Raw genomic sequence first — 27,489 nt, 5'->3', positions numbered from 1 at the left:
ACAATGATAACTCATAAACTGCCTTGATTGGTTTAATAATTTCGTATATGCATATAAATATTACTGTATATTAGAGTAAAGCCTGATGAGGATCTAATCGAAAACAATATTGTTCGCTTATATATGTTGTTCTAAATCACAATATGGGAATTTTTCAAATTTTGAAAGACTATACAGCAAAATAAATAAGGGCATTATAATAACAATGACAAAAAATAATGAATTGCCAAGGTAGTGATAGGTTGATTACTAAAAGTAATAAAGATTGGCCCAACGAAGTGTTCGTTTATCAAGGAAGTAATTTTTCTATTTTATGGCTTAATGGGTATATTAGGTTGCTTAAGTTGATTACTAACTGTTTCTGGATACATAAATTAAGTTTGAAATTCCTTATTACGACTGCTTTGGCAAACCGGACAGACGCTGAACTTAGTTGTCTCCTCCTTATTTGTGCTCCTCGATAGTATAGTGGTGAGCACCTCCGTCTGTCACGTGGAAGGCGCTGGTTTAATTACTGGTCGAGGAGTTAAATTCGCTCCCAGATGCCTTGGTATGGCCGACGGTGGGGAGAGTCTGCTCTCCGTCTCGAAATACACTCACATGACCACGCGTAAACAACCATTGCCAGGGAGGTCTTACTCACTGTCTTTTCGTGGCGGGGGTGTTGTTTACGAAATCGAGAGGACAAAAAAGCGAATGTCCGGCGTTTTAACCGGTTAGGTGGATATTGAGGGTCCACCTAGGGGAGTTTGAAAACCCTGATTCCAAACTAATGGTGCACATGGGCTCCAGGATCCTGAGGGAACAAATGGCGTATGAACCCATTTTTGGTCACCTGTTACTATGAGACTGAACCTCCTGACGTTGCTCCACTGCCTTGTGGATCAGACCTTAAAGTCAAAGGCTCCGGGCGTGTTCCCCTAAGAAAACCACCTGCTTCCGTTTAGGCACCCGGGCAGTATCAAAGCCGACACACAAATCAAGTAACTTGTGTAGCGCATATTTATTCGGTGCCCCTTTGTACCAATACTTGTGTTCAAATAATAATAACAGTAGTAATTTTGAGGAATTGTGGGATGTCAAAGGTGTGTTCGATTTCAATTAAACGCCGAGTTATTGCGCTGTTTAGAGCCGTTGCGCCCCTCATTCTCAAATTCTTTGGAACGTGCCTAGAAATCCTAACATGTACTCATCTTTCTGCTCTTCCAAGGTAGGTGCCTTGGAACATACATGTAAATTGGTAAATGTAGTCGGAGATACTGAGAAAAGAAGACCTGTTAGTTTTTGCTTTTTTGAGTGAATGAGCAGTTCGCTTAACATAATGTTGTCAGTCTTTCTGATGAATAAGCAACCTTCAACTCAGCATTTATCCTGTGGTTAATTATCCCAGTGATTACATCTTTTTTGAAGTGCACATGTAAAAAGCAGGTTTTCTTTACCACTGTATCATATTTAACACGTACATTGGTTTTGGCATACTTTTCGATGAATTTCTCTGGATATGCTTTCTCATATAGGCGAGTTGTAGTGAAGGCAAATTCTTCTTCCAGGCTTTCCTTTGAGCAAGGTTTAGTAGCGCAGTCAAAAAGGGTTCATACAATCCCCTTTTTGTAACTTACTGGACAAAATTTATACGAATATTCGTCAAGGTTAGAACGAATAGTTTGACAATAATTGAGCGCCGAGTATAGAGAATTCATTATATGTGAAAAAATTATATTTGAAATAGTCTCAGCGATTGAAGTATAAATAATTCCAACGTTTCGTCCAGCTAACTTGTCTGGACTTCTTCAGGGAAATAATCAAAATCAAGAGTGTATTTTAGAACATGTGACACTATAAGATCGTCATTGGTGAAGGTTAAGGATAGGTTACCAAAGGAAGAACAACAAAATATTGTCTATGAGATCAATTGTCATGATTGTAATGCAGCTTATATTGGAGAAACATCCAGACAATTGAAGGTAAGGTCGAAGTAACACAAACAATGTTTAAAAAACGTTCCCAAAACTTCGGTTGACTTAAAGAAACTTGAGAATAAGTCTGCAATAGCGTTACATGCGTTGGAAACGGGACACATGATTAATTTTGAAGGGGCCAAAATACTTCAAAAAGGATTCAACACTCATAAAGAAAGATTGACAGCAGAAGCGCTGTATATATGGGCGAATAAGAACAGCCTAAACAGAAAGGATGGTATTCAGCTAGCTACCACTTGGCAAATATTCATCAACAAGTAATTTGACCTTTTCTTTTATTCAACCTGTCTACTTTACATGAATCGTTATTATGACTGAAATCAATATGAGTTATGTTTGACATTACAATTATGTACTTGATGATTCTCATTTTATTTGCAATTTCGATGTTTCCGAAAAAACTTTTCAACCTTCGTTTTGCACTTTTATTCTTATTTTTACTTCACATAGAAACATATCAACACTGAATATCATTCATTAATAACTCATCTTACACATACATACATACACACACACAATTCATCCAGTCTCCTTGAATTCACATCGTTGAACTTTTCACTTGATTCTCATTCAACTGACTCATATTATCCTGTTTACAAAAATTCGACATCCAAATATGATTGGATTAATAAGTAGTAGAGATTTTGATATGATTGTTAAAAAACATTATATATTTCTTTGATGATTTTGATTTTGATTATTTCCCTGAAGAAGTCCAGACAAGTTAGCTGGACGAAACGTTGGAATTATTTATATTTCAATCGCTGAGACTATTTCAAATATAATTTTTTCACAGATAATGAATTACTGGACAAAAGCTGTTGTAATTTAGATAAACTCCACTCCACATATTTTTGCAGTGGATGTATCTTTGTAGTGTGTCGTCTGAGGTTCGTGTCAACTTAATATTTAAGAAATGGAATTTACCTTCAACTTCACGTTCTTTAGTAAAATCTATATCATTGTGTGCTTTGTTAAACAGGTTGAGTAGGTAAATAGAACGTTTCTGATTGTTGCAGACAAGAAGTGTGTCATTAGTATATCTACAACAGAGTGTAGTTCATTGCTGTCATAAATTGTCTCACATCATATCATACCTCAATGTTACATCTTAATGCATATATGGTTGTAAGCAACTGATGAGAAACCATGAAATATCACGAATTTATATTATTCTGCCTATATTGTTGTTTTTGGTTTATTCAAATTTCTAGTTCATTAAGTTCTAAACATTTACTTAGTATTGTTTGTTTGAATCTTCCCATTGATGTTTTTAGGACTGCAACTGGTCAGTCTCTAATTGGCATATGTGCATACTGTGCGTATTGCCTCGATATAGCCTAAATTCACAAGCATGGTAAGCAAAGATGGATAGTGGCTAGTTCTAAACAGTTTGAAATCAGAATGTATGATAAAACATTATTTATTAGACAAACTATGACTACGGTATATCTGAAGTGCTTACAATTTTACTCAATTCTGTTTCATTAGATGATTTGAATGTTGTACTGTTCCATTTTTTAGCTAAATGTCGAGATCCATATAAGCTATCAGTATCTGTCCACTGGTTGAAAGCTTCTTCTCCATCAAAAAATATCAGCTTCAAACCAATATCAGATTTCTACGAATAGAGAGAAGTGATTAACAAGCAAATGTTGGACATAATCAATTTAGGATCATTCAGCAATGTAGATTCCTAAATTTTTTCTAAATACTATATAATTTAAAAGATTTGTACGGAATCCCACGGTAGTAAGAAGACGGCCATGAACTTTTTGCTGATTACCAAACACTCATTTATTTAACATTATTGTACTGTTAACTATATTGAAATCATGCGCACTGCTGAGGAGTCCCATTATAGGACGAAACGGCCGTCCAGTGCTTCCAGGTTTTCCATGGTGGTCTAGATTCAATTGACTCATGATAATATAATCTGTCAATATAAACGGTCCATTTGAAATAGATTTTACATGTAAGAAACTCTAGAGATGTCATGATGAATCGAACCAAATGAATATCGGTTACTTCGCAACGTGTCGATTGTTACCTACTATGTAACCCGATTATATCAACTTCATTATACATTTTTTATACAAATGACACCTAACGATATTTGTCAACTGTTTAGTTCAGGAATTCGGATATTCATTATTAAGTAAAATGATGATGGGCTGAAATTTGTAGCTCAGGTGGATGATTTTGATGGAGCTTTGTTCTCTTCGGGCAGAAGTTTGTGTTGATGATGTCCAGATTAATAATAAATAATGTAACCAAAAAGTAACTACGTAAAATAGTACAACAAAGATTGTCATTTTCTAGTGGTTTCTTTCAGCTAGGTAGTTTAATTGAAAAAAATTTGATTACCGTTCTGAACAATATTATCAGCGTTTACTTTAAACAGGGATAAGGTCTTAAAAACTATTCTACTTTCCCCGAATCACTTCTGTTCTAACCATCTTGTTTATGATTAGTTATTTTGGTAAGCTTTTTTTAAGATTCAAATTTACTTTCATATTCCAGTTAACTGATTTGTTAGTCTGATCACTGACGATGTTATTGATCGACTTTATGGGTAGACCAGATTTATGTCAACATGTCTACTGATTACAGATTGACTTGAATTTCATGCTTCGAGAAATTTTATAGCATTTCTGCGATCCCTACGATAAAGAATTTTGATTTTAGTTGACTGTATACATTTATATAAGTGATGATAGCTCTAACTATTTATCCATATGTACGTGGAGAGGTCCTCTATTTAATCCAATTCAACGCCTCTTATAGATCATGAAATAGGTTTTTTGAATAATAAAGGACATATATTATTTGGTTATTGCGTCCTTTAATCAGAGTAAAGTATAATGAAGTATTTGTGCCAATTTTTAAGCAAAACCATTTTCAGGAGGTTAATAAGCCGTAATGGTTAATTCGGAGGTATTTTTCATATTTAATAAAACGATTCGTCACTGGGTTCCTAAAGATGATTTTAGGGTTGTAGGCTGGTTTTTTGCGACATCCTTTGTATAAAGTTGTGAAGTTATTCTTTCAAAAATGATATTAGCAAAATTATGCAATTGCCAATATCCGGATTAACCTGAAAGTATCAAGTTATGCCAAAAAATCACTAGAATAATATGTCAGTGCCCATAATAAGGTATTTCAGTCACCTGTTATATTTGTTAAGAGATTATTTATCTTTATAGGTAATACTGGCTGATAAAAGTGAACGATTCTCAAGCCTTTTACTTGTATCTTTCGGAATTTGATTAACTGTAGATGCAGAAAGTTTTTTTTTCAATCCTATATTATATTTTGTAAACTGAACTACTTTTATTAGTCTGTTAAGGTTTATATAATTAAGGTGTCTATCATGAGCAACTCGGTTAGCAACTCCTGACTAGGTGTAACTGGATTATGATTATAAACTTGACGGTTTATAAGTAAAATTTTTATAGATATTGCTGATTAAAATATTATTTCTCACGATTGATTGATCACTGGGTGGTGATCAATGTCATGCGTGTCAATTCCGTCCTACAGGAGGTTGGTTGCGGCCCGAATAGCTCAGTGGTAACGTCTCTGACTGTAAAGCTGAGTGACACGGGATAGTAATCCGCCAGGAAGCACCAGTTCCCTCAAGATTACAGGTACACCTTGCTGACGAGTGCCAAGTAGCACGAAACCCGGGTCCAGGGTTTCCTGTTGGCCACCTCCAACCACGATCTCATTATTTCTCACGGTTTATTTTTAAAAAAAACATCTCGGTTATACTGTCGAAAAAGTGACTAATGTTTTACCAGGCTTAAATTAATAGAAAATTTATAATAATCACAAAAAGTAAACAAAAGAATGGCTCCATACCTTCAGTGCTTTAATCCCATAGTTAAGCATGTCGACAATTTTCAAAATAATTGAACAAGGCATTGCTGAATCTGTTGATCCAACAAAATTAGGGAGAAGTTTTGATTCATAATGACAAGCCAAAATCAAATATTTCGTATAGTTTGGGTCACTTCTGTAGCCAATAATGTTGTGAAATGTTTTAACACCAACCACTGTATTTTCTTCAAAAGTATCCAAATCAGTTTCCCAACCGCGTTTGTTTAAATAATCTTGAATAAACTTCATTTAAAGTATTTAGACTTGTGTTAATACACTCACTTCTCTAACTTTAAGGTGACCAGGGGTGCCAACATTACGAATAATATTGATTTCGTTAAAAATTCGTTCCAAACTATTTTTTACCGAACGACTTCTAAGTCTTGTAAACAGATAATCTGGTGACAGTTCAGGTTGTATGATATTGCCCTATATTAACAGAAAAGACCAACATTATCTCTTGGAAGCTAGCTATGTCTGTAAATTATCTAAATTTATTCAAGTTAAACTGAACAAAAAATCGAAACATAATCCGGAAAATAAATACCTCAATCAGACTATCGTGATATATTTAGAATTCATATTGTAAAACTATACCCATTATATTATAGTTTAACTGAAATGCAAATGTTTTATGAGTGACAGACTTCCCACTCAAACATTTCCTTCCGACAAAAGCTTAAACGGACAATTAAGACGGTCTTACATGATGATCATACGTGTGCGGAAACCTGTGCCAGGCTCTATATTAATAATGGCGGTAAGCACGTCTAGTTTATTTATACAGCCAAATTGTCAGATTAAAAAAACACAATGAATGAGAAATGCATTAGAGGCTGTTAGACCTACAAAGTAAGCGAACATTAGTCGCTAATCGAAGTTCACCAGTTGCGATGCAAAATACAGTAGTAACTAATATGTCAGAACTCAAGCTTGTAAGACGATAACGCAATAGCGTTGCGAAGTTACTCCTTGATCAAGCCGTGACTAGCAAAAGTGGAGTGTTGTAGCAAGCCCATTCAACTATTGTATTATTTGTGTGTCCTCTGTAATTTAGACATTTAGTCCACTTTGTAAATTTATGTGTGAGTCTGATTGAGCACATGTGTCTGCACATCAACTTTGGTCTGTTCTCTCATTGGTTATTAGCAAAGACAATCAATAATTTGCCCACAGTCCATTAACACTCATAAATATATATGGATTTTTAGCACTATTCGACACACATACACATACTTACTCACTTGTTCTTCCTGTGTGCTTGCTATCTGTACGCTTGCGGATTTTACCAAACTTCAACAATAAACTATCTCTATAACTGGTGTTCAGGCTTTTGAATAATCTCGAGTAAACCCATAATTTACTATGAGATTTAGCCTGCATTAAATATTCAGTTAGCGGGATATTATTTATTTATTGGAGTCAGATACAGAGTAATTAATCCTCTACAGTGTGAGACGGTTACCCCCCGAAACAATAAAAGACGGTCGGGTAATGTCGTAGATTGGTCGAAGTTGGAAATTAACACCTTTGGATGCCGACTCAGTGGTCTAGAGATTAAGAGTTTGCGCGCAAGACCGAAGGCCCTGGGTTCAATTGCTGAGTGGGGAGTCGTAGATGTGAACGGGTGAGGATTCCAATACCAGAACGAAACGGCCGTCCAGTACTCTCAGATTTTCAATGGCGATCTAACTTCGATAAATTTATGATGCCAATGAAATCCTTAATCGTAGCTAATTCGAAAGGTATGAGGTTTTCTATTATCACACGGTTATCAAAGTTTCACAATTGTTATTTGTTATTCTTCTTTTGAGAAAAACGAAACAGAGTGCCTACGTGTTATAAATAAAATGACGTCAGTCATCATAAAAGGTCAAGATTTATAAATAGAAGTTATCTAAATATTTTGGAATATTGACAGTAACTCATACATACACAACATTGTGTCTAGGCCATACAACGTAAGAGATAGTTTATAGCTTATTGATCTTCTAGTGAGGGACCACAGAACTATTTATTTCTTCTACGTATCTAAAAACAAAAATGCTGTACAATAAGTGGTAGAACAACTTATGTTGTAGACCAGAATCGTCTTAAAGTCATGCTACAGTACAAATTACGAGTGTTGAAAGCTACTCCCAGCTAAATGTACGATACAGATTTCCCCATTGTCTCCACAAATCACATGACCAATCTAATCTACATCATAGAACAATCATGTCGTAGACGCCAAATGAACTAGGTCAACAATTTCGATAGAAGGTAATGATTGTGATTAAAATTCATGAGGAATCACCAATTAAATATTTGTGGTCGTCTTTAGCTGGAAATACTTATATAAGTGACTACGCCTGTAGCTCTTCTAGGACTACTGCAGGTTCGAAGCCCAAACAAAGGAGGAGGGTTGGGCATGGGGTCGACAACCCCATCCCGTAGAAAACAACCTTGCTAAAAAAACGCTAACCAGAATAAACAATTTAGACCACTTGAACTCTGCCCTCGGAGTTGAAGGAAGAATTATAACGTCTCATGATGAAAGCCGAGATTCTTCGGAAGTCACGAGGTTCATGCCCCCTACTAACAACCACAGCAACAATTAACATAGGTACACAGAACGGCCTCACAATGTCGAAAACCGAGAGAACCAGACAAATAGTTACGGAAAAGAGGAGATACAACTTGGCGGTTCTCGGAATCAGCGGAACACATTGGACCCAAGCTGGACAACAAAAGCTAAATATGGAAGAGATGCTGCTGCACTCCGGTGACGAAAGGGAGAATGCTCCACACACTCAGAGGTTCGCTCTAATACTGTCCAAAGAAGCACGAAATACACTTATAGGATGGGGATCTCACGGATCCAGAATCATCGAAACATCATTGAAAAGAAAAAGAGAGGAAACCATAATGAATTTTATCCAATTTTATGCACCGACCAATGATAACAATGACGACAATAAAGATCAGTTCTACTCGAGGCTGCAATCGATCATAGTGAATTGCTCAGGAAACGACCTGACAATCCTGATGAGAGATTTAAACGCCAAAGTCGGAATGAGAAACACTGGATATGAAGATATCATCGGACGACATGGACTGACTGGAAGATGGAACGAGAATGGAGATAGATTTGCAAATTTATGTGCATTCAACAAAATGGTGATAGGCTGCACAATATTCCCACACAAACGCATACACAAAGCTACATGAGTCCGAACGAACCAAATCGATCATATCTGTATCAATTAAAATTTCAGAACGTCAATGGGGGACGTTAGGACTAGTAGAGGAGCTGACATAGATTCAGGTCACCACCTGGTTGTGGCCAAGATGAAACAACATTACAAAGGTTCCATAGTCTTCCTTCCACATACTGACAAACTCAACGAATTCAAGATAACTCAGCAACAGGTTCCAAGCCTTACAGGATCTAGTGAAAGAAGAAGAAACTACTATGAAGAACATTTGGAAAGGGATCAAAGAAGCACTAACTTCAATGTGTCAGGAGGCGGAAACAACAATCACCATAAGGAATGGATCTCCATAGTAACCCTGGACTAGATTGAGGAAAAGAAGAACAAGAAAACAGCAATTATCAACAGCCGAACAACAGCAGAGAATGTGAAGGCACAAGCTGAACACACTGAAGCAAACAAACAAGTGAAGAGAAGTATTAGGGCCGACATTAGAAAAAGCTGGAAGAGAAGGAAGTATGAAACGACTGCATGACACAACAAAGAAACTTGCAGGGAAATATAGTAAACCAGAGAGACCGGTTAAGGACAGAAGAAAAGATGGGTAGAATACTCCGAGGAGCTCTTAAATATACCAGCTCCATGGAACCCAACGGACATTGAAGCAGCACCTACAGACTTTACTACAGATATCACTCCACCAACTATGGAAGAGAGCAGGATGGGCATCAGACAAATGAAGAGTGGGAAAGCGACAGGACCTGACAATATACCAGTCGAAGCACTAAAGTCAGACATAGGATTAATTGCAAATCTGCCCTACATTCTATTCAGGAAGATTTAGGAGGAAGAACAAGTGGCGATGGACTGGAAAGAAGGATACCTCATCAAGATATCAAAGATAGGAGATCTAAGAAAATGTGACAACTACAGAAACATTACACTACTGTCCGTACCAGGAAAGGTTTACAACAGAGTGCTGCTGAATCGGATGAAAGACGCAGTAGACGCCGGACTTCGAGGTCGACAGGCTGGATTCCATAAAAATCGGTAATGCACAAACCAAAACGTGACACCACAGACCATCGTTGAACAATGAGTTGAATGGAACTCGTCACTATACATCAACTTCCTTGATTATCAGCAAGCATTTGACAGTATGGATAGAACATTATAGAAAGTTCTTCGGCACTTTGGAATGAGAATATCGTCAAAATCATACGGAATTCATACGACGGACTACATGCATCCCAAGTAAGGACCGGAGTCAGACAAGGCTGCTCACTCTCCCCCTTTCTCTTTCTTCTGGTGGTTGACTGGACTAAGAAGACCTTAACATCTGATGAGAAGCACGCAATAAAATGGATAGGTTGAATTCAGTGAGACGATTTGGACTTCACAAATGACCTACCTGTTCTATCCCACACACACGAACAAATGCAGATGAAGATAAACAGTGTAGCAGCAGCCTCTACATCAGCAGGCCTCAACAAAAACAAGGGAAAAAGCAAGATCCTCAAATACAACACGGAGAACACCAACCAAATCAATCACACTTGATGGAGAAACCCTGGAACAGGTGGACATTTTCACATATCTGGGTAGCATCGTCAATGAACGTGGAGGATCTGATGGAGATGTAAAGGCGTGAAATGGCAAAGCAACAACAGCATCTCTACAACTGAAGAACTTGTTGAACTCAAAACAGCTGTCAACCAATGTCAAAATCACAATCTTTAATACGAACATGAAGACAGTTATACTTTATGGGGATGAAACATGGTGAACTACCACAGCCCTCATCAAGAAGGTATAAATATTTTTAAACAGTTATCTACACAAGATACTCAATGTCCGTTGGTCGGATACCATCAGCAACAGCCTACTGTGGGAGAGGACAAACCAGGTTCCAGCTGATGAGGAAATTAGAAAAAGATGCTGGAAGTGGATAGGACACATATTGAGGAAATCACCAAATTATATCACGAGGCAAGCCGTAACTTGGAATCGTGAAGGGAAACGAGAAAGTGGAAGATCAAAGAACACACTGCGCCGGCAATCGGATGCAGGCACGAAAAAGGATGAGTAATAACTGGAAACAGTTGAAGAGGATTTCCCTGGAGAGAATTGGATTAAAAATGCTGGTTTGCGGCCTATGCTCCTCCATAAGGGGTAAAAGGCGTAAGTAAGTATAATTGAGAAGCAACGTAGTTCATTGGTTGCATAGATGAACAGGTGGTCATTAGAAGTAAATTCTGACAAGAGCATAATGATGTAAATAAATATTTGCGAAGATCTATAACACTACTCAATATGAGGAGTAGTGTTACCTAAAGTAATGAACTATAAAGATTCGGGAGTCATAATAATCAAAGATCTTAGAATGAAGAGTAAATGTAAGGCTATCGTTGTCAAAAGCTTCAGGATCTTAAGGGCTATTCATATGTCATTTCATTACTTGGACGACGAAATGTTTAGGGTATTATACCAGACTTTCGTGAGGCCGCGTTTGAAATATGGGATTCACGCAGCCAGTTCTTGTTTCAAGTATGAGGCGGATATGCTGGGACGAGTCCAACGACGAGGGACCGAAATGGTGAAAGTTCTCGTTAACCTATCTTGTGAAAGAAGACTGAGATCCTCGACTTATTCCCGTCATTTTACCACAGATTATGGGGTGATCTAATATTGGCTTATCGTATAGTAAATGAAGACTTTGGTATTAATATTTCTAATCTCTTCCTTCCGTCTAGGACTGATCATTTGAGAAAACATTCTAAGAACAGATACCGAGATCAAATCGTCTACGTTTTAAGTCTCGTTTCTCGCACCAAGTAGTGAATTACTGGAAGTATCAACCAGGACAAGTAATATCAGCACCTTCTGTTGATATATTCAAAACGAGATTAGACCTCTACAGTGTTACAAACTGCAAGGATTAATATGAGTTGGTAGACTTCCCATCCCCATTAGTAAAGACTAATGGACAGGTGGAGTAACACGTTTTCAGGAACCGAAATCAACCAGGACATGTGATGTTTACTAAATTGAAAGAATATGGCTGTTATATGTAACCAGAAAGTTTCTGTTTAAAAAAAAATTGGTAGACAGTGAGGTTCACTGAGATTCTACTTTAAGGGCCTTCCAAAAGAGATTTATTGAAGCTAACCTTTGAAGTTTTTCATATTCTGTGTGATGTCAAACGCGCAAAAGTAAGACTATTCTCGCCATTATACAGTGAGTGAAACAGTAAAAACGGCTATGTAATGTTTTCTAATACCAACACAGTTTAGAACGCAAAAAAGTAGCTCACTTTAGTAAATGAACTTGTAAAGCATGCTACTGAATACGTAAGAAACAGTAGGCCATTTGCTATGATCTCCAAATAAACCATTTTAGCGATAATGCATAACAGTGAATAAGCCTTGAAAAACCGAAGCAGTGACTGGCAAGAAGATATTAGTTAGCTGTGTTAAACAAAAATGCGTCAAATGGTTCAAATGGCTGTGGACGGAATAGAAGAAGCTTTTGCTTAACGGGCAGTAGTAGTGGATCACCAATGCCTCCAGGAAAAAACCTAGGTATAGTAATGATAATAGGGAAAAAAGAACTTAGTAAATCATAGTAAGATATAATCATTAGTCCTTAATAACAGATCAAGTTCCCTCTTAAAGGACTCCTGGGAATTCGCTTGAACCAGCTCAGTCGGCAGCGAATTACAGCATTTGACGACTCTTAAGGATTAGAAGTTGTTTCTACAGTCCGTTCTGCTGTGTTGTGTCTCTAGTTTCTGGGTGTTGCCCCTTATGTTCGTATGGAACTAAACTGAAGTAGGTGTTTAAGACGATGTTCATAAGTGATAAGAATGCTGCGATCCATTATAAGTTCACCTGGAGGACGCCTATTCTCCAATAGGTAAAGGTTTAGTGATTGGAGGATATCCTTATAAGGCTTGAATTTGAGTCCCAGAACGGATTTCATGGCTCGCCGTTGGATTTTAGCTTTCAGGATACGAAAAGGAGCTTCCGAAATAATTTGAAGTGATTATTGGGCCCATGAACTAACACTTAATTGTGGCTGAATTATAAGTTAAGCTGAATCCACCCTTACCCTGAAGAACGAATAGCTGGACGTTGAATGTTTGATAATCTCCTGTAATTTTCTTTCCTTCAACAGACCAGTGAAATGTTTCAAAAGCAAAATAGACTTGGGGAAACAGTTATTCAAGACAAAACACGAATGAGTTTACAAAAATGTCCATGTAAACTATTCTATAATTCCGACCTGTGTGTTAGTGATCTTTCTAACGAAAATAATAGTGCTACCACTTTCTACTGAGACTGCGAAAAGACTATCCGGCGACTGTCTTATTTATTTAAGTACTGGAAAGGATCACTCAGGGCCTTACTTCGTGATCACTTTTGTTGTCAACCAACTTGTTCTGCCATTCCGTTTCTAGCACCATGCCAATAATTAGATCGCTTTGTAATCTGTTGCACATACCTACTACTCAAATGAAGACCCTGAAGAACAAACAAAACGCATATTTCATCTGCTAGAGTTAAAACAGATGTTAATATACATTGAGAAGGTTAGGAGACGACTCAAATAGAAGATATGCATAGAAACATACCAAGTGACTGATAAAAATGCATCAAGGACGACATGTTTTTATTCGGGATGTTTTTAGTATACAAGGCACTCAAGCTTACCTAGAAAGTTCTAGGTTTTGCCGTGTTTTGAATACTATACAATTTTAGGATACAACAAAGATGTCATAGCATACGGGGAACGAGTGAAACAAAATAAGAGACGAAAGTGCTTCCCATACTGTATTCTTTTAGGTTTTCTGGGAACTGTACGGTCCTATCAAAACGTGTTGATTTAGAGTGATTGTTATATGTTTGAAAATTTTCTCTGTGAACGTTGGTTGATAAATATTGCGTTATCACTTCATGGTCAGTGCTGAAGAGAGGTGTAATGAGGAGTTCGGCAGACAAGGGGTTGCCTTCTAAGTGTTTGGTTTTCACACGAGTGATTCTGGTGTTTTAAGAAAACTCGTTTTTTATCAGTACAGAATTTTGATTCCAGCTGCGGAACCTGGTGAAACACTCCAAAGATCACACTAAATGGCAAGGGTGATGAATAATGACGTACAGAAGGGCGTGTGTCCTAACTCAAGGCGGTTTCGATTAAGACGCCTGTTCGTTTACTTTTTGTGGTAGGAGACCCATTTGAACTGGTAGTTCCCAAGTTACATATTCCGTAAGGAAGACAAAGGATTTCTGAATTATCTTGAAAGTCCAAGCGTTGTACCGTAAGCAATTACAACTGCAATGTAAATAGCATCGACTTTCACTGCGATACGGATTTCGGTAAAGAAATATGGGCGCGGAACTATTACAAATGGCCCCAAAATTGTGGCGGCTGACCAATGTGTGAGGAAGATTATGTGATGTCCAGCAAGCTATTATGACGTGGAGAAACGTTGCAGGTTGAAAACTTGAATCAAAATTCAGAATGGCAGCAGTGTAATCAACTGACTGGTTCTCATAACTTGCAAGGTGAATCTATCATGAAGTCTAGGTAAGATAACAAGGAATTTTCATCAGTTAATGCTTTATCCAGTCAAACACAGATAAGAGCGTCATGGATTTATATATAGGTGTAAGATGTCACACCCTCTTAGTAAAGGGAAATGAAATAATCGAATCTAGTCTTAAGGTAGTAGATCAGGTAATAATATTGGCGTCAGTAGAAGAGATTAAAGCCATTAATAATAATAATAATAATAATAGTTACAGAAGACATTATTGGAAGAGGAAATATGAACTAGTGAAATGAAAAACTTTTAAGGTGGTTTAAAAATTAGGTTTTAAGACAATGGGTGAATTTGTAGAATTATGGTCAACCTCGTCATTAGTACTATTGTAATTATAGACCGAATCCTAAAATTGTAGATAGGTCATGATGTAACTGTCTGTTCTATAAGATCTTACATGAAGGTCGCGTCGTTGTCTACACTGACTCATCGTACCACACGAGTTAACAATATGTTACTCAATACTTTTGAAGAACACATTTAGGCTGAAGATAGGATAATATATCTAATATGAATGAAGACCAGTTATACAGGATGACCACATCTGCGAGGCTGAGCCATGCCTTCCGATTGAAATAAATGTTTCCGCATTCATCACTGTTGGCCTTCTCTCCGTGTTAAATGTTGGGTATCTATCTTCGCAGTTATCTCATATGCGTGTGGTTAGTACCAGCACTATGACAAATTCGCCTGTGTCATTGCATACAATAGTGAGCCATCACCGTACGTCTTTAGCAACTGCTTATATTGCTTGCCTGGAACATAATCAGGCAGCATACATCCACGACTCCAACAGCCTTCTTGTTTAGTCACCATAAATATGTTAGTGACAACCAACAGGATTTTAGTGCAATCTCCTTTCTTTCGGCAAGCAAACTCTTATTATGTTCTTTTGTGACCATATTTTGGTATTTCTCAGTCTAATCTTGACTAGGCCTTTGTCACTTGACTTTAGTTAGGATTTGCCATTAATGTCTTGTGATGAAATAGCTGGAAGGGTTGATTTTAAACCAAAGGCAATACAAAAAGAACTTTTCCAGTGACCAAGTTCGTATTCCTGTACCAAACGAAATGTTCGTTGAGACAACCACATGTGGACAGATACTCGCCTTATGTCAACTCTAATTGCGTTAACGATTTCACATTTACCTGATAAAGAGCATATATCAGAAGAACGGGAGGCATGGTTTGTGCCCGCATCTCCAAACAAATTGCTAAAGAGTTGAGATTTGACGGACAGAAGGTTTTCAAAAAATGCAATTACTTGTCATTTGCTCGACAGTGGACTTGAGGTCGGAGTTCCGAAATCTTTCAAAATAATCAATAAACAAAAGAATTCAAGATTGGTACGCATTGCCGAAGCTGTTGTAATAAAGATTTAAACTCAGTTCATGTAACCAAAAGAAACAGTTATCAATGTCCTTTTTCTCCGATGACCTCGTTTTGTGAATATAATACGTATTACTCTTCCCAGAAACTGTAAGTTTCTGATACTTCGATTCTTACTTCTGAGCTTTACTCAACTAGTATATATTACAGTTCATTTTGGATGCCGAAAAGTTCTGTTTCCATGCCCTTGTAAAATATTCATGTATTTAGCCTGAAATATACGAACATTTGAACAACAATAATTCCTTCGTTTTATTGTCTCCTAATACTATTCTTTCCTCACATGTTAACTCAATTTGTTCTAGACGTTTCTGAAAAAGTGTGTGCAACGGTTTCGCTTTCATAATCAATATAATGGTTTTGAATGGCAAGCAGCTTAGGAGAATCCATAAAATAAATGGTATCATTTTATTCTACTACGATATTTACTTTTACTTTATTCAGTTTTGTAAATGGGAAATAGTGTATGAGTTTTCTAAAGGTATTTAGTTGTATGCTTTGACCAAGCTGATTTTTGACAGACGATCGTGTCTTTCAATGCTGCTGTTAAGTCATGGGAGTGATAAAGGGTTTAACAATCTGGAGTGGTAAGAACGTTGAGTTGTCCGTACTCGCTGATAGCTTAATGACCATCACTTTTATGGGATCTATATGCGACGGGAACACTTATGATCTGATTGAAGTTTGGGTTATTCTCAAGTTCATCCTGGAGTCGGCTCCGTTCCTCTTCACTCTCAATCGTTTAGATACTATTAGGAGTGAGACTGATAATACAAATAATCATTTAGTTGCGGTATAATGCGCAAAACCGCTCTTCAGACATAGTACATTACAGTCCCGAATACTTTCCAAGTGTTGGCTGAATGTAAGAGTTAATCATCTGACTGCTTATGGTCAAACATAATTCGTCACCAGGAAAGAGTGTCTTGAAAACACATGGTGTTTTCATCCATCTACCTCGGTCTGCTTGGGTTGACGACTAAGTTGGGGTGGTTAGGTAGGTCAGTGCTATCGACAGGGTTTGAGACTTCTATGATGACCAAATACAACGACTGTTTTACGTAAACGCTTTTCGGGCTTGATTTACTAACAGCGAAAACATAACATATTGAACACCATTAACAAACTAATCAATCAATCGCAGAATCCCCAAATAAATAAACCAATGTACTGAAAGCGAATTTGTTACTAACAAACAAGAGACACCATTCCTTGCACAGAATGACGACCGTGTTCAGCAGTCCAAGTCTAAAGAAAAATTCTGTAGTCATACATTTGTAGACACTGGTTATCAAGCTCCCCACTGTCTTTATGATTAGATCTCGACTAACATGCGGACTGAGAACGATGGAATTTCGATATTAATAAACTTTAGTGGTCGGATATCTGACTGGATTTGGATCGTATGAATGATTGTTATTGAAATACACATATCGTTCGTGCTCGTGTATAATTATCAACTTAACTCGCGTTATTGAATAACGGAATTAAATAAACCAAATTCGAGGATGGATTTTGAACATATATATTTCATGCACTCAGTGATTACAACAGACAATCAAAGAAACGAAACAAGGAGGAGAGATCGAAGCAGATTGAAGGAGGTAAGTGAACTAACTCGACTTAATCAAGCGTTAACCAGATAAAAATAAGCCACAGATATGTTATAAGCAGGATATGATGTGCATACACACACGCTTGCAAATTATCAACGTTGATGATCTCTGTCGAATGTTTGGAGGCGTACACGAGTTTGAAGAGAACTGTGTAATGAACCGACTAATTTTGAAGTCATACATCTCAGTCTACATCTAACGTGTATTACCCATTCGACGTACCGAAGTACTATGACTGCTTTGGAGACCATATAACATAGAGGACGTTGTTATAGAGATATATTAGTAAGAATGAGTCCAGAGAAGATAGAGAGACCACCATCTCATGCTCCAATCCATGGAATATGATTAACTGATGTGTGTTGATTGTCCTTCACTTTCACTGGGATCGATGATCTGCTCGATACACATTGACCCAACTGCCGCGTGATTTGCCGAAGGCACAGTGAGATTTCACTGGCTCTACACGTCCATCCAAAAACAGTCATAATAAAGAAGCTAAATATTGACAAGGTTAAAATGGTTGGATGTTGGTATGTTCTCTGAGCTGGATGGTTTGGTCGTGGAGCTTTCATCGTCCTTCTGAACGACATCATCAGCACAAACTTCGGGTAGAAGTGAAGTGTTTGAATTTCTCCACATGTGATTCACAGCTTGTCCTCTGCACCTCGATGTCGATTGGTTCTTATTGACCTTAAATCTGTCATTGTTTATTTCTTTGTTTTGGTTGTATCTCCTATTGGTTTGATTTTTGCTCCTATGTTCCTGCATAATTTTCTTGATTGGTTGATAGATTGGATTGATTTCAATATGTTCGTTTATTGCTGATTGACCTGAGTGCCAAGCTTCTAAAAATTCTCTGGTATTTTTGGAATTGCCTCTGTCCAAAATCTGCACATTTTCCCAGTCGAATGTATGTCCGTAGTTGTCCACGTGTATATGAGTGATATGAGTGAAGAAATGTCGTGGCGTTTGACTGCTAATTGGTGTTCATGTAGGCGAAGATGCAGGGGGCGTCCGCTTTGTCCAATATAGTGTTTGTTGCAGTTGGTACAATTTATCTTGTAGATCATGTTTGTTTTGTCCTCTTTTGCCATTCCATCTTTTGGTTTGCATAAAATTGAGTGGAGGGACTTTGTTGGTTTGTGGGCTACACCTATTCCGAAGGTTTTCAGCAGCCTTGTTGTCGTTTCCGATATGCCCTTTATGTATGGTAGGGTGATCCTTTTGTTGATTTTTATACTTGATTTCGTTTCTGACGGTGTGTGCGACTGATATTTTTTGATGAAATTGATTGGATAGCCGTTCTTTTGAAGAATGGTTTTCAGGTGTTTTTCTTCATTTTTTCGTGCTGTGATTGTATTGCAGTGTGTTCTTGCCCTCTTGAACAAAGTTTGTACACAGTTGATTTTGTGAGTTCTTGGGTTGTTGCTATTGTAGTTGAGAATTTGATCGGTGTGGGTCGGCTTCCTGTGCACTTGAGTCTCTAGTTTTCCTGTGTCTGTTCTGGTGACTAATATATCTAAGAACGGTAGCTTGTTGTTCGATTCTTGTTCCGTTGTGAACTTGATGTCGCTGAAGACGCTTTTGATCTGCTTGTAGGTGTTTTCTAGTTCCTCCTTTTTGACGATGACGAATGTGTCGTCTACATAACGAATCCAAATTTTTGGTTTGATCACCGGTAGAATTGTGGTTTCTAGTCATTGCATTACTGCTCCCGCGATGAGTCCTGATATTGGTGATCCCATTGGTGTCCCTTTTGTTTGTTTGTAGATTTTGTTATTGAATTGGAAATATGTTGTTAGACATAGATCTATGAGTTCAAGTAGGCTTTGACTTTGAAGTTTCGTGTATTTCGCGAGGTTTTCGTCGTTGGTTAGAAGCAAGGACAGAGTTTCTTTTGCTAGGTTTGGTCCAATTGAAGTGAATAGTGCTGTTACATCGAAGGATATCATTAGTTCGTCGTCGTTTATTTGAATGTTCCTAATCTGATCAAGGAATTGTGTGGCTGATTTGATGGAGTGGTTCGACGAATCTACTAAATGTTTCAGTATTCTTGAGATTTCTCTTGATAAATTGTACGTTGGTGTTCCTGGTAGTGCTACAATTGGACGAAGTGGGATGTTTGGTTTGTGTATCTTTGGTCTGCCGTAGAACCGAGGGAGTACTGGTCCATTGGATTTCATTCTCCATTGATCTTGCTTCGTTATTTCTCCTGCTTTGACGAGTTTGTTTAAAGTTTTTGAAATGCGATTGTCTAGTTTTTTGACTGGATTTATGTCCATCGGTTTGTATGTACTTTTGTCCTCGAGTATTTCCTCGGCTTTCTTGATGTATTCTTCTTTGTCCATAATCACCGTGGTGCGTCCTTTGTCTGCTGGAACGATGACAATATCTTTTCTGGTTCTGAGTTTCTTCAAAGCTGTTTGTTCTTGTGACGTCAGTTGGTTGTTGCCCTTCATCCGTTGAGTTAGTGGTACTATAGACTGTCTTATTTCCTGTTGCGTTTCCTCACTTATTCCGGAAGTTTTGAGTGATGACTCTAGTGCTGCGTAGAATTCTAGTTTTGAGGCATCGCTTGTATTGTAATTTAATCCTTTTCGGAGTAGCTGTTCTTCTGTGTTTGTTAGTGGTTGTTTTGATAGGTTGGCCACGCTGCTGTTTGTGTTTTCTTCTATAGTTGATTTTCAGATTTTGATTATTTTCTTTTTAAGGATGTTTCTTCTTTTTTCTCTGTGTCGTTTGCACAATGTTTCGATGGCTGTTGTCAAGGTTTCGAGGTGTTCTGGTGTGAGTGTCTGTTGTAGCTTCCTCTTTTGGTCCTCTATGACATGTTGGTATTTGCGGATCCTGTAATGTGCGTCCGTTATCATTAGATGAACCATTTTTCTCCTACTTTGCTCAGCTATTTTCCATCCTAATGGGCAGTTGATTGGAGGTCTGTATCTTACACTTGTTGGCAGAAATTGCTGGCGAATGCACTCGTGGAGAAAATATAGTTGTTCTCGAGTGGAAGCTTGCCTTTTGGCAAAATTCTCCCATTTTCGAACAACGAGGAGCGTACTACGCTCGTATGATTTTGAGATGGTGGAGAAGATTTGTGGATCAGGTGGATGATTTTGATGTTGGTTTGTTCTCTGAGCTGGATGGTTTGGTCGTGGAGCTTTCATCGTCCTTCGGAACGAGATCATCAGCATAAACTTCGGGTGGAATTGAGGCAATTACAAAAATACCAGAGAATTTTTAGAAGCTTGGCACTCAGGTCAATCAGCAATAAACGAACATATTGAAATCAATCCAATCTATCAATCCAATCTATCAACCAATCAAGAAAATTATGTAGGAACATAGGAACAAAAATCAAACCAATAGGAGATACAACCAAAACAAAGAAATAAACAATGACAGATTTAAGGTCAATAAGAACCAATCAACATCGAGGTGCAGAGGACAAGCTGTGAATCACATGTGGAGAAATTCAAACACTTCACTTCTACCCGAAGTTTGTGCTGATGATCTCGTTCAGAAGGACGATGAAAGCTCCACGACCAAACCATCCAGCTCAGAGAACAAACCAACATCAAAATCATCCACCTGATCCACAAATCTTCTCCACCATCTCAAAATCATACGAGCGTAGTACGCTCCTCGTTGTTCGAAAATGGGAGAATTTTGCCAAAAGGCAAGCTTCCACTCGAGAACAACTATATTTTCTCCACGAGTGCATTCGCCAGCAATTTCTGCCAACAAGTGTAAGATACAGACCTCCAATCAACTGCCCATTAGGATGGAAAATAGCTGAGCAAAGTAGGAGAAAAATGGTTCATCTAATGATAACGGACGCACATTACAGGATCCGCAAATACCAACATGTCATAGAGGACCAAAAGAGGAAGCTACAACAGACACTCACACCAGAACACCTCGAAACCTTGACAACAGCCATCGAAACATTGTGCAAACGACACAGAGAAAAAAGAAGAAACATCCTTAAAAAGAAAATAATCAAAATCTGAAAATCAACTATAGAAGAAAACACAAACAGCAGCGTGGCCAACCTATCAAAACAACCACTAACAAACACAGAAGAACAGCTACTCCGAAAAGGATTAAATTACAATACAAGCGATGCCTCAAAACTAGAATTCTACGCAGCACTAGAGTCATCACTCAAAACTTCCGGAATAAGTGAGGAAACGCAACAGGAAATAAGACAGTCTATAGTACCACTAACTCAACGGATGAAGGGCAACAACCAACTGACGTCACAAGAACAAACAGCTTTGAAGAAACTCAGAACCAGAAAAGATATTGTCATCGTTCCAGCAGACAAAGGACGCACCACGGTGATTATGGACAAAGAAGAATACATCAAGAAAGCCGAGGAAATACTCGAGGACAAAAGTACATACAAACCGATGGACATAAATCCAGTCAAAAAACTAGACAATCGCATTTCAAAAACTTTAAACAAACTCGTCAAAGCAGGAGAAATAACGAAGCAAGATCAATGGAGAATGAAATCCAATGGACCAGTACTCCCTCGGTTCTACGGCAGACCAAAGATACACAAACCAAACATCCCACTTCGTCCAATTGTAGCACTACCAGGAACACCAACGTACAATTTATCAAGAGAAATCTCAAGAATACTGAAACATTTAGTAGATTCGTCGAACCACTCCATCAAATCAGCCACACAATTCCTTGATCAGATTAGGAACATTCAAATAAACGACGACGAACTAATGATATCCTTCGATGTAACAGCACTATTCACTTCAATTGGACCAAACCTAGCAAAAGAAACTCTGTCCTTGCTTCTAACCAACGACGAAAACCTCGCGAAATACACGAAACTTCAAAGTCAAAGCCTACTTGAACTCATAGATCTATGTCTAACAACATATTTCCAATTCAATAACAAAATCTACAAACAAACAAAAGGGACACCAATGGGATCACCAATATCAGGACTCATCGCGGGAGCAGTAATGCAATGACTAGAAACCACAATTCTACCGGTGATCAAACCAAAAATTTGGATTCGTTATGTAGACGACACATTCGTCATCGTCAAAAAGGAGGAACTAGAAAACACCTACAAGCAGATCAACAACGTCTTCAACGACATCAAGTTCACAATGGAACAAGAGTCGGACAACAAGTTACCATTCTTAGATGTATTAATCACCAGAACTGACACAGGAAAACTAGAGACTCAAGTGCACAGGAAGCCGACCCACACCGATCAAATTCTCAACTACAATAGCAACAACCCAAGAACTCACAAAATCAACTGTGTACAAACTTTGTTCAAGAGGGCAAGAACACACTGCAATACAATCACAGCACGAAAAAATGAAGAAAAACACCTGAAAACCATTCTTCAAAAGAACGGCTATCCAATCAATTTCATCAAAAAATATCAGTCGCACACACCGTCAGAAACGAAATCAAGTATAAAAATCAACAAAAGGATCACCCTACCATACATAAAGGGCATATCGGAAACGACAACAAGGCTGCTGAAAACCTTCGGAATAGGTGTAGCCCACAAACCAACAAAGTCCCTCCACTCAATTTTATGCAAACCAAAAGATGGAATGGCAAAAGAGGACAAAACAAACATGATCTACAAGATAAATTGTACCAACTGCAACAAACACTATATTGGACAAAGCGGACGCCCCCTGCATCTTCGCCTACATGAACACCAATTAGCAGTCAAACGCCACGACATTTCTTCACTCATATCACTCATATACACGTGGACAACTACGGACATACATTCGACTGGGAAAATGTGCAGATTTTGGACAGAGGCAATTCCAAAAATACCAGAGAATTTTTAGAAGCTTGGCACTCAGGTCAATCAGCAATAAACGAACATATTGAAATCAATCCAATCTATCAACCAATCAAGAAAATTATGCAGGAACATAGGAGCAAAAATCAAACCAATAGGAGATACAACCAAAACAAAGAAATAAACAATGACAGATTTAAGGTCAATAAGAACCAATCGACATCGAGGTGCAGAGGACAAGCTGTGAATCACATGTGGAGAAATTCAAACACTTCACTTCTACCCGAAGTTTGTGCTGATGATCTCGTTCAGAAGGACGATGAAAGCTCCACGACCAAACCATCCAGCTCAGAGAACAAACCAACATCAAAATCATCCACCTGATCCACAAATCTTCTCCACCATCTCAAAATTAAAATGTAGTTTGAGAACAATGGATAGATTGGCCTATCCAGATGCCAGAATAAGCTATGTTTAACATGGCATGTGAAGTTACATCATCCCTCACAAAACATATTCCTGTTGTTTTTATTCTCGAACTTGTTTAATACTGATAGGGAAATAGAAATAACTTTTGCATTACGTGGTATATTTTCCAGTCATCGGTTTATTTCGATAATCTTTGAAGTTCATGGATGGGACGCTAATTTCTACGTTCATGTAGACGAGAAAGAGAACGCTCGTGACTGTTTCAGTGATGTAAATTGAATGGTTATGATAAATAGTTATGATTTCCGATTACATTTTCTGCTACGTATTTTCCAGGAGTAGTGTTACGGGTAGTAGGTTCGAGGTTGATAACGCTGTAGGATTCTCAATATCTTCAAGGGGAGCTAACCTAGGTTTTGTAGTGCTGGCAACAATCTACACCTTCTGTTTCGCGTGGTCCTTTAATCAATTTCTGGGGAGGGGTATGACATTGAAATGCACCAAGTAAAACGTGATGAATAGAGTATCACTGCTGCTTACCACTGACGTTCCTTCTCTACTTCTTGATTTTGATTATGAGATCAAAATAAAGAAGTAAAAGCGATAGACTAAAGGTCAACAATAACCAATCAATTTCGAGGTCTAAAGGACGAGCTGTGAGTCATTTATGCAGAACTTCGAACACCACTTCTACCTGAAGTTTGTGCTAATGATTTCACTCATAGTAACGGTGAAAGCTCCACGATCAAACCATCAAGCTCAGAGAACAAAACTCCATCTTTGTATTTGATGTACTGTTTTCAAATTTTATTAAGGGACTTTGCAATTTCGCGTTGGTAGAGGTGCTGTACTAGCCTTTTCGAACATTTCTCCGTTCATTTTCTGAATGAGTGACTCATGTGGTGGTAAATAAATCCCCAAAATTAATAGTTCCGTAAGTTTTCGACATTGATGGTGATATCATTAGTTTTGCTGGGCACACCACAGCTGAAGGCTCTCGTTCACTCATCCGCACCAGATCATTAGTGGGTACGTCGTACACAGCTTGCAACTACTAGCCTGCTTAGATCAAATATTTCTCAACATGTTGATAACTTTTCAAATACTTCTACACACTCATCCATCTTTAAATCCTAATTCAACTTCGTTAGTATCCTCCCATTATAAAGATGTTATGTGTGAAAGCGTTGTTAAACTCCAAATACCTGTGGCATCCTTACGCATATAATTGTAAGGTTTTCATTCAGGGTTTCACCCACATTTCATCAACATATGCCTTCTGCAAGGACGCCAATGTAGAATGTACCAACTTGCCAGTCTTCAGTCTTCAGTAATAAGGATAGGAGGTCTAGTGACCTATTTTAATCCTTGCAGTTTGTTACACTGTGGAGGTCCAATCTCGTCTTGAATATATCAACAGAAGGTTCTGATATTACGTTTTCTGGTAGAGAATTCCAGTAATTCACTACTCGGTGCGAGAAACGAAACTCCAAACGTAGACGATTCGATCTCGGTTTTTGGACTTTCTTTGAATGTCCTCTCAAATGACCAGCCCTAGACGGGAGGAAAAGATAGGACATGTTAGTACCAAGGTCATCGTTCAGGATACGATATGCCAATATTACATCACCCCTTATTCGCCGGTAAGATAACGGAAATAAATTGAGGTGTCTCAGTCTGTCTTCATAAGATAGGCCAGATAGACCTTTTACCATTTTTGTCCCGCGGCGTTGGACTCGTTCCAACATATCCGCCTCATATTTGAAACAAGGACTCGCTGCTTGAATCCCATATTCCAAATGTGGCCGTACGAAAGTTGGGTATAATAATCTAAACATTTCCCCGTCTAGATACCGGAAAGATCTACGAATAGACCATAATACCCTATAGCCTTTTGCAGCAGCAGCCTTACAGTGACTGGTTGTTTTGAGATCATTACTTAGTATGACTCCTAAATCTTTATAGTTTCTTACTTTGGGCAACACTAGTCCACATATTGTGTAGTGATACGAATCATCGTAGTTATTTTATTGCATCACAACACTTTTATTAGGGTTTACTTCTAGTGACCACCCGTTCATCCATGCCACTAATGAGTTAAGATCTTCCTGTAATAATATTCTGTCTGACATGCTATATATGGGTCTCCAAATCTTAATGTCATCGGCGAATAGTAGGACGGATGACTTAGCTATAGCTGGTAATTCATTTATATAAAGTAAAAAGAGAAGAGGACCTAAAATTGTGCCTTGGGGGACTCCACTTTTTACTAGTTCCCACGATGAGAGAGCCCCACTTACTCTTACCCTTTGTCTCCTTTCATGAAGAAAGTCACTTATCCAGTCTACGGCTGCATAATGAATTCCAAAAGTTTCCAGTTTTAATTTAAGACTAGAATGGGAAACCTTATCAAAGGCTTTACTTAAATCTATGAAAATGACATCTACAGGAATATGGCGATCTTTTGCCTCAGCCCAATCTTCTCTTGCAATGAGAAGATTTGTCAAACATGATAGACCTTTTCGAAAACCATGTTGTTCCTTGGACAAAAGATCATGTCTTTCCACGTAGTTTATAACAGCCATCCTAATAATTTTTTTCATTAGTTTTACAACTGCACTAGTTAAGCTGACGGGTCGATAGTTACTAACTAAATCTCTACTCCCAGCCTTATACACCGGACTGATTATTGCGTCTTTCCAGTCTCTGGGCAATTTGGACTGCCGCAGGGACATATCAAACAGTATCTCTAAGGGTTCAGCAATTTTATCTGATAGGGCTTTCATAATCCGAGGATGAATATCATCAGGACCACTAGACTTATCAGGTTTGAGATGCTGAAGTAGCCTTAAAACAGTTTCTTTCTTAATAACTACAGGGTTCATCAAGAAGTCGCCACAATCACAATGAATAGGTGATCGTTCCTCATTATTGGTAGAAAAAACTTTGCTGAAATATTCCGAAAAAGCTTCCGCTTTTTCGATATCATTTCTTGCCAAACTTAACGGATTTTCTTGTATCAAAAGTGATGGTATTCCATCACTTCTTTGAGTTCGCCTCTTTATATACGAGAATAACCGTTTTGGATTATGTTTGCAATCCCTAACCAATTGTTTTTCGTATGACCGTCTAGTCCTACTAATTAACGCTTTACAAGTATTTCTAATCTTACAATAACTGGACCTGTACTGTTCTAAGCCAGTAGAGATGAACATGTTTCAGTGTTTTTTCATACGCCTAAGAAGTTTCTTAACTTCTTTATTTATCCACGGTGGACTATTGTTCGGTCTACGTGGTACCAAGTATGGTATGAACGGTGACGTGACTGCACTAAACTTGCCCTTAAATACAGACCACGCCTCGTCAACTGATGAGCTAGTATCTGCTGACCAATCTATCTTAGTAGCACACTCCTGAATGGCTGGTATGTTAGCTCTCCATATGTTTGGGCGAGGCTTAATCTGATCGTATATCATATCGCTATCTCTAAACGTGAATGATAAAACAGCGTGATCGCTATTTACTAACGGGGGAAGAATATTTAAGTTGGCAATTCTCTCAGTCTCATGGGTAATTACCGTGTCCAACA

At 38.1% G+C, this 27,489-nt stretch overlaps 1 protein-coding gene across 1 annotated transcript in view; it reads right to left on the bottom strand.

Annotated features, from left to right (window-relative positions):
* The window catches only part of Smp_166280 (glutaminyl cyclase (M28 family)), a gene marked incomplete at both ends in the record, with an annotated part of 19,486 nt that extends 7,037 nt beyond the window's left edge, over positions 1-12,449 (bottom strand). Inside the window, 4 exons of the mRNA XM_018796166.1 lie at positions 3,445-3,600; positions 5,844-6,104; positions 6,144-6,290; positions 12,369-12,449. Coding sequence (XP_018650405.1) covers positions 3,445-3,600; positions 5,844-6,104; positions 6,144-6,290; positions 12,369-12,449 — 645 coding nt within the window. The remainder of the gene's footprint in view (positions 1-3,444; positions 3,601-5,843; positions 6,105-6,143; positions 6,291-12,368) is intronic.
* Positions 12,450-27,489: the final 15,040 nt, after the last annotated feature.

The sequence above is a fragment of the Schistosoma mansoni genome, chromosome 2, assembly GCF_000237925.1.
Source record: "Schistosoma mansoni strain Puerto Rico chromosome 2, complete genome".
Lineage (NCBI taxonomy): Eukaryota > Metazoa > Platyhelminthes > Trematoda > Strigeidida > Schistosomatidae > Schistosoma > Schistosoma mansoni.
The sequence above is the reverse complement of the archived record's forward strand: the minus strand, read 5'-3'. Positions and strand labels throughout refer to the sequence as shown.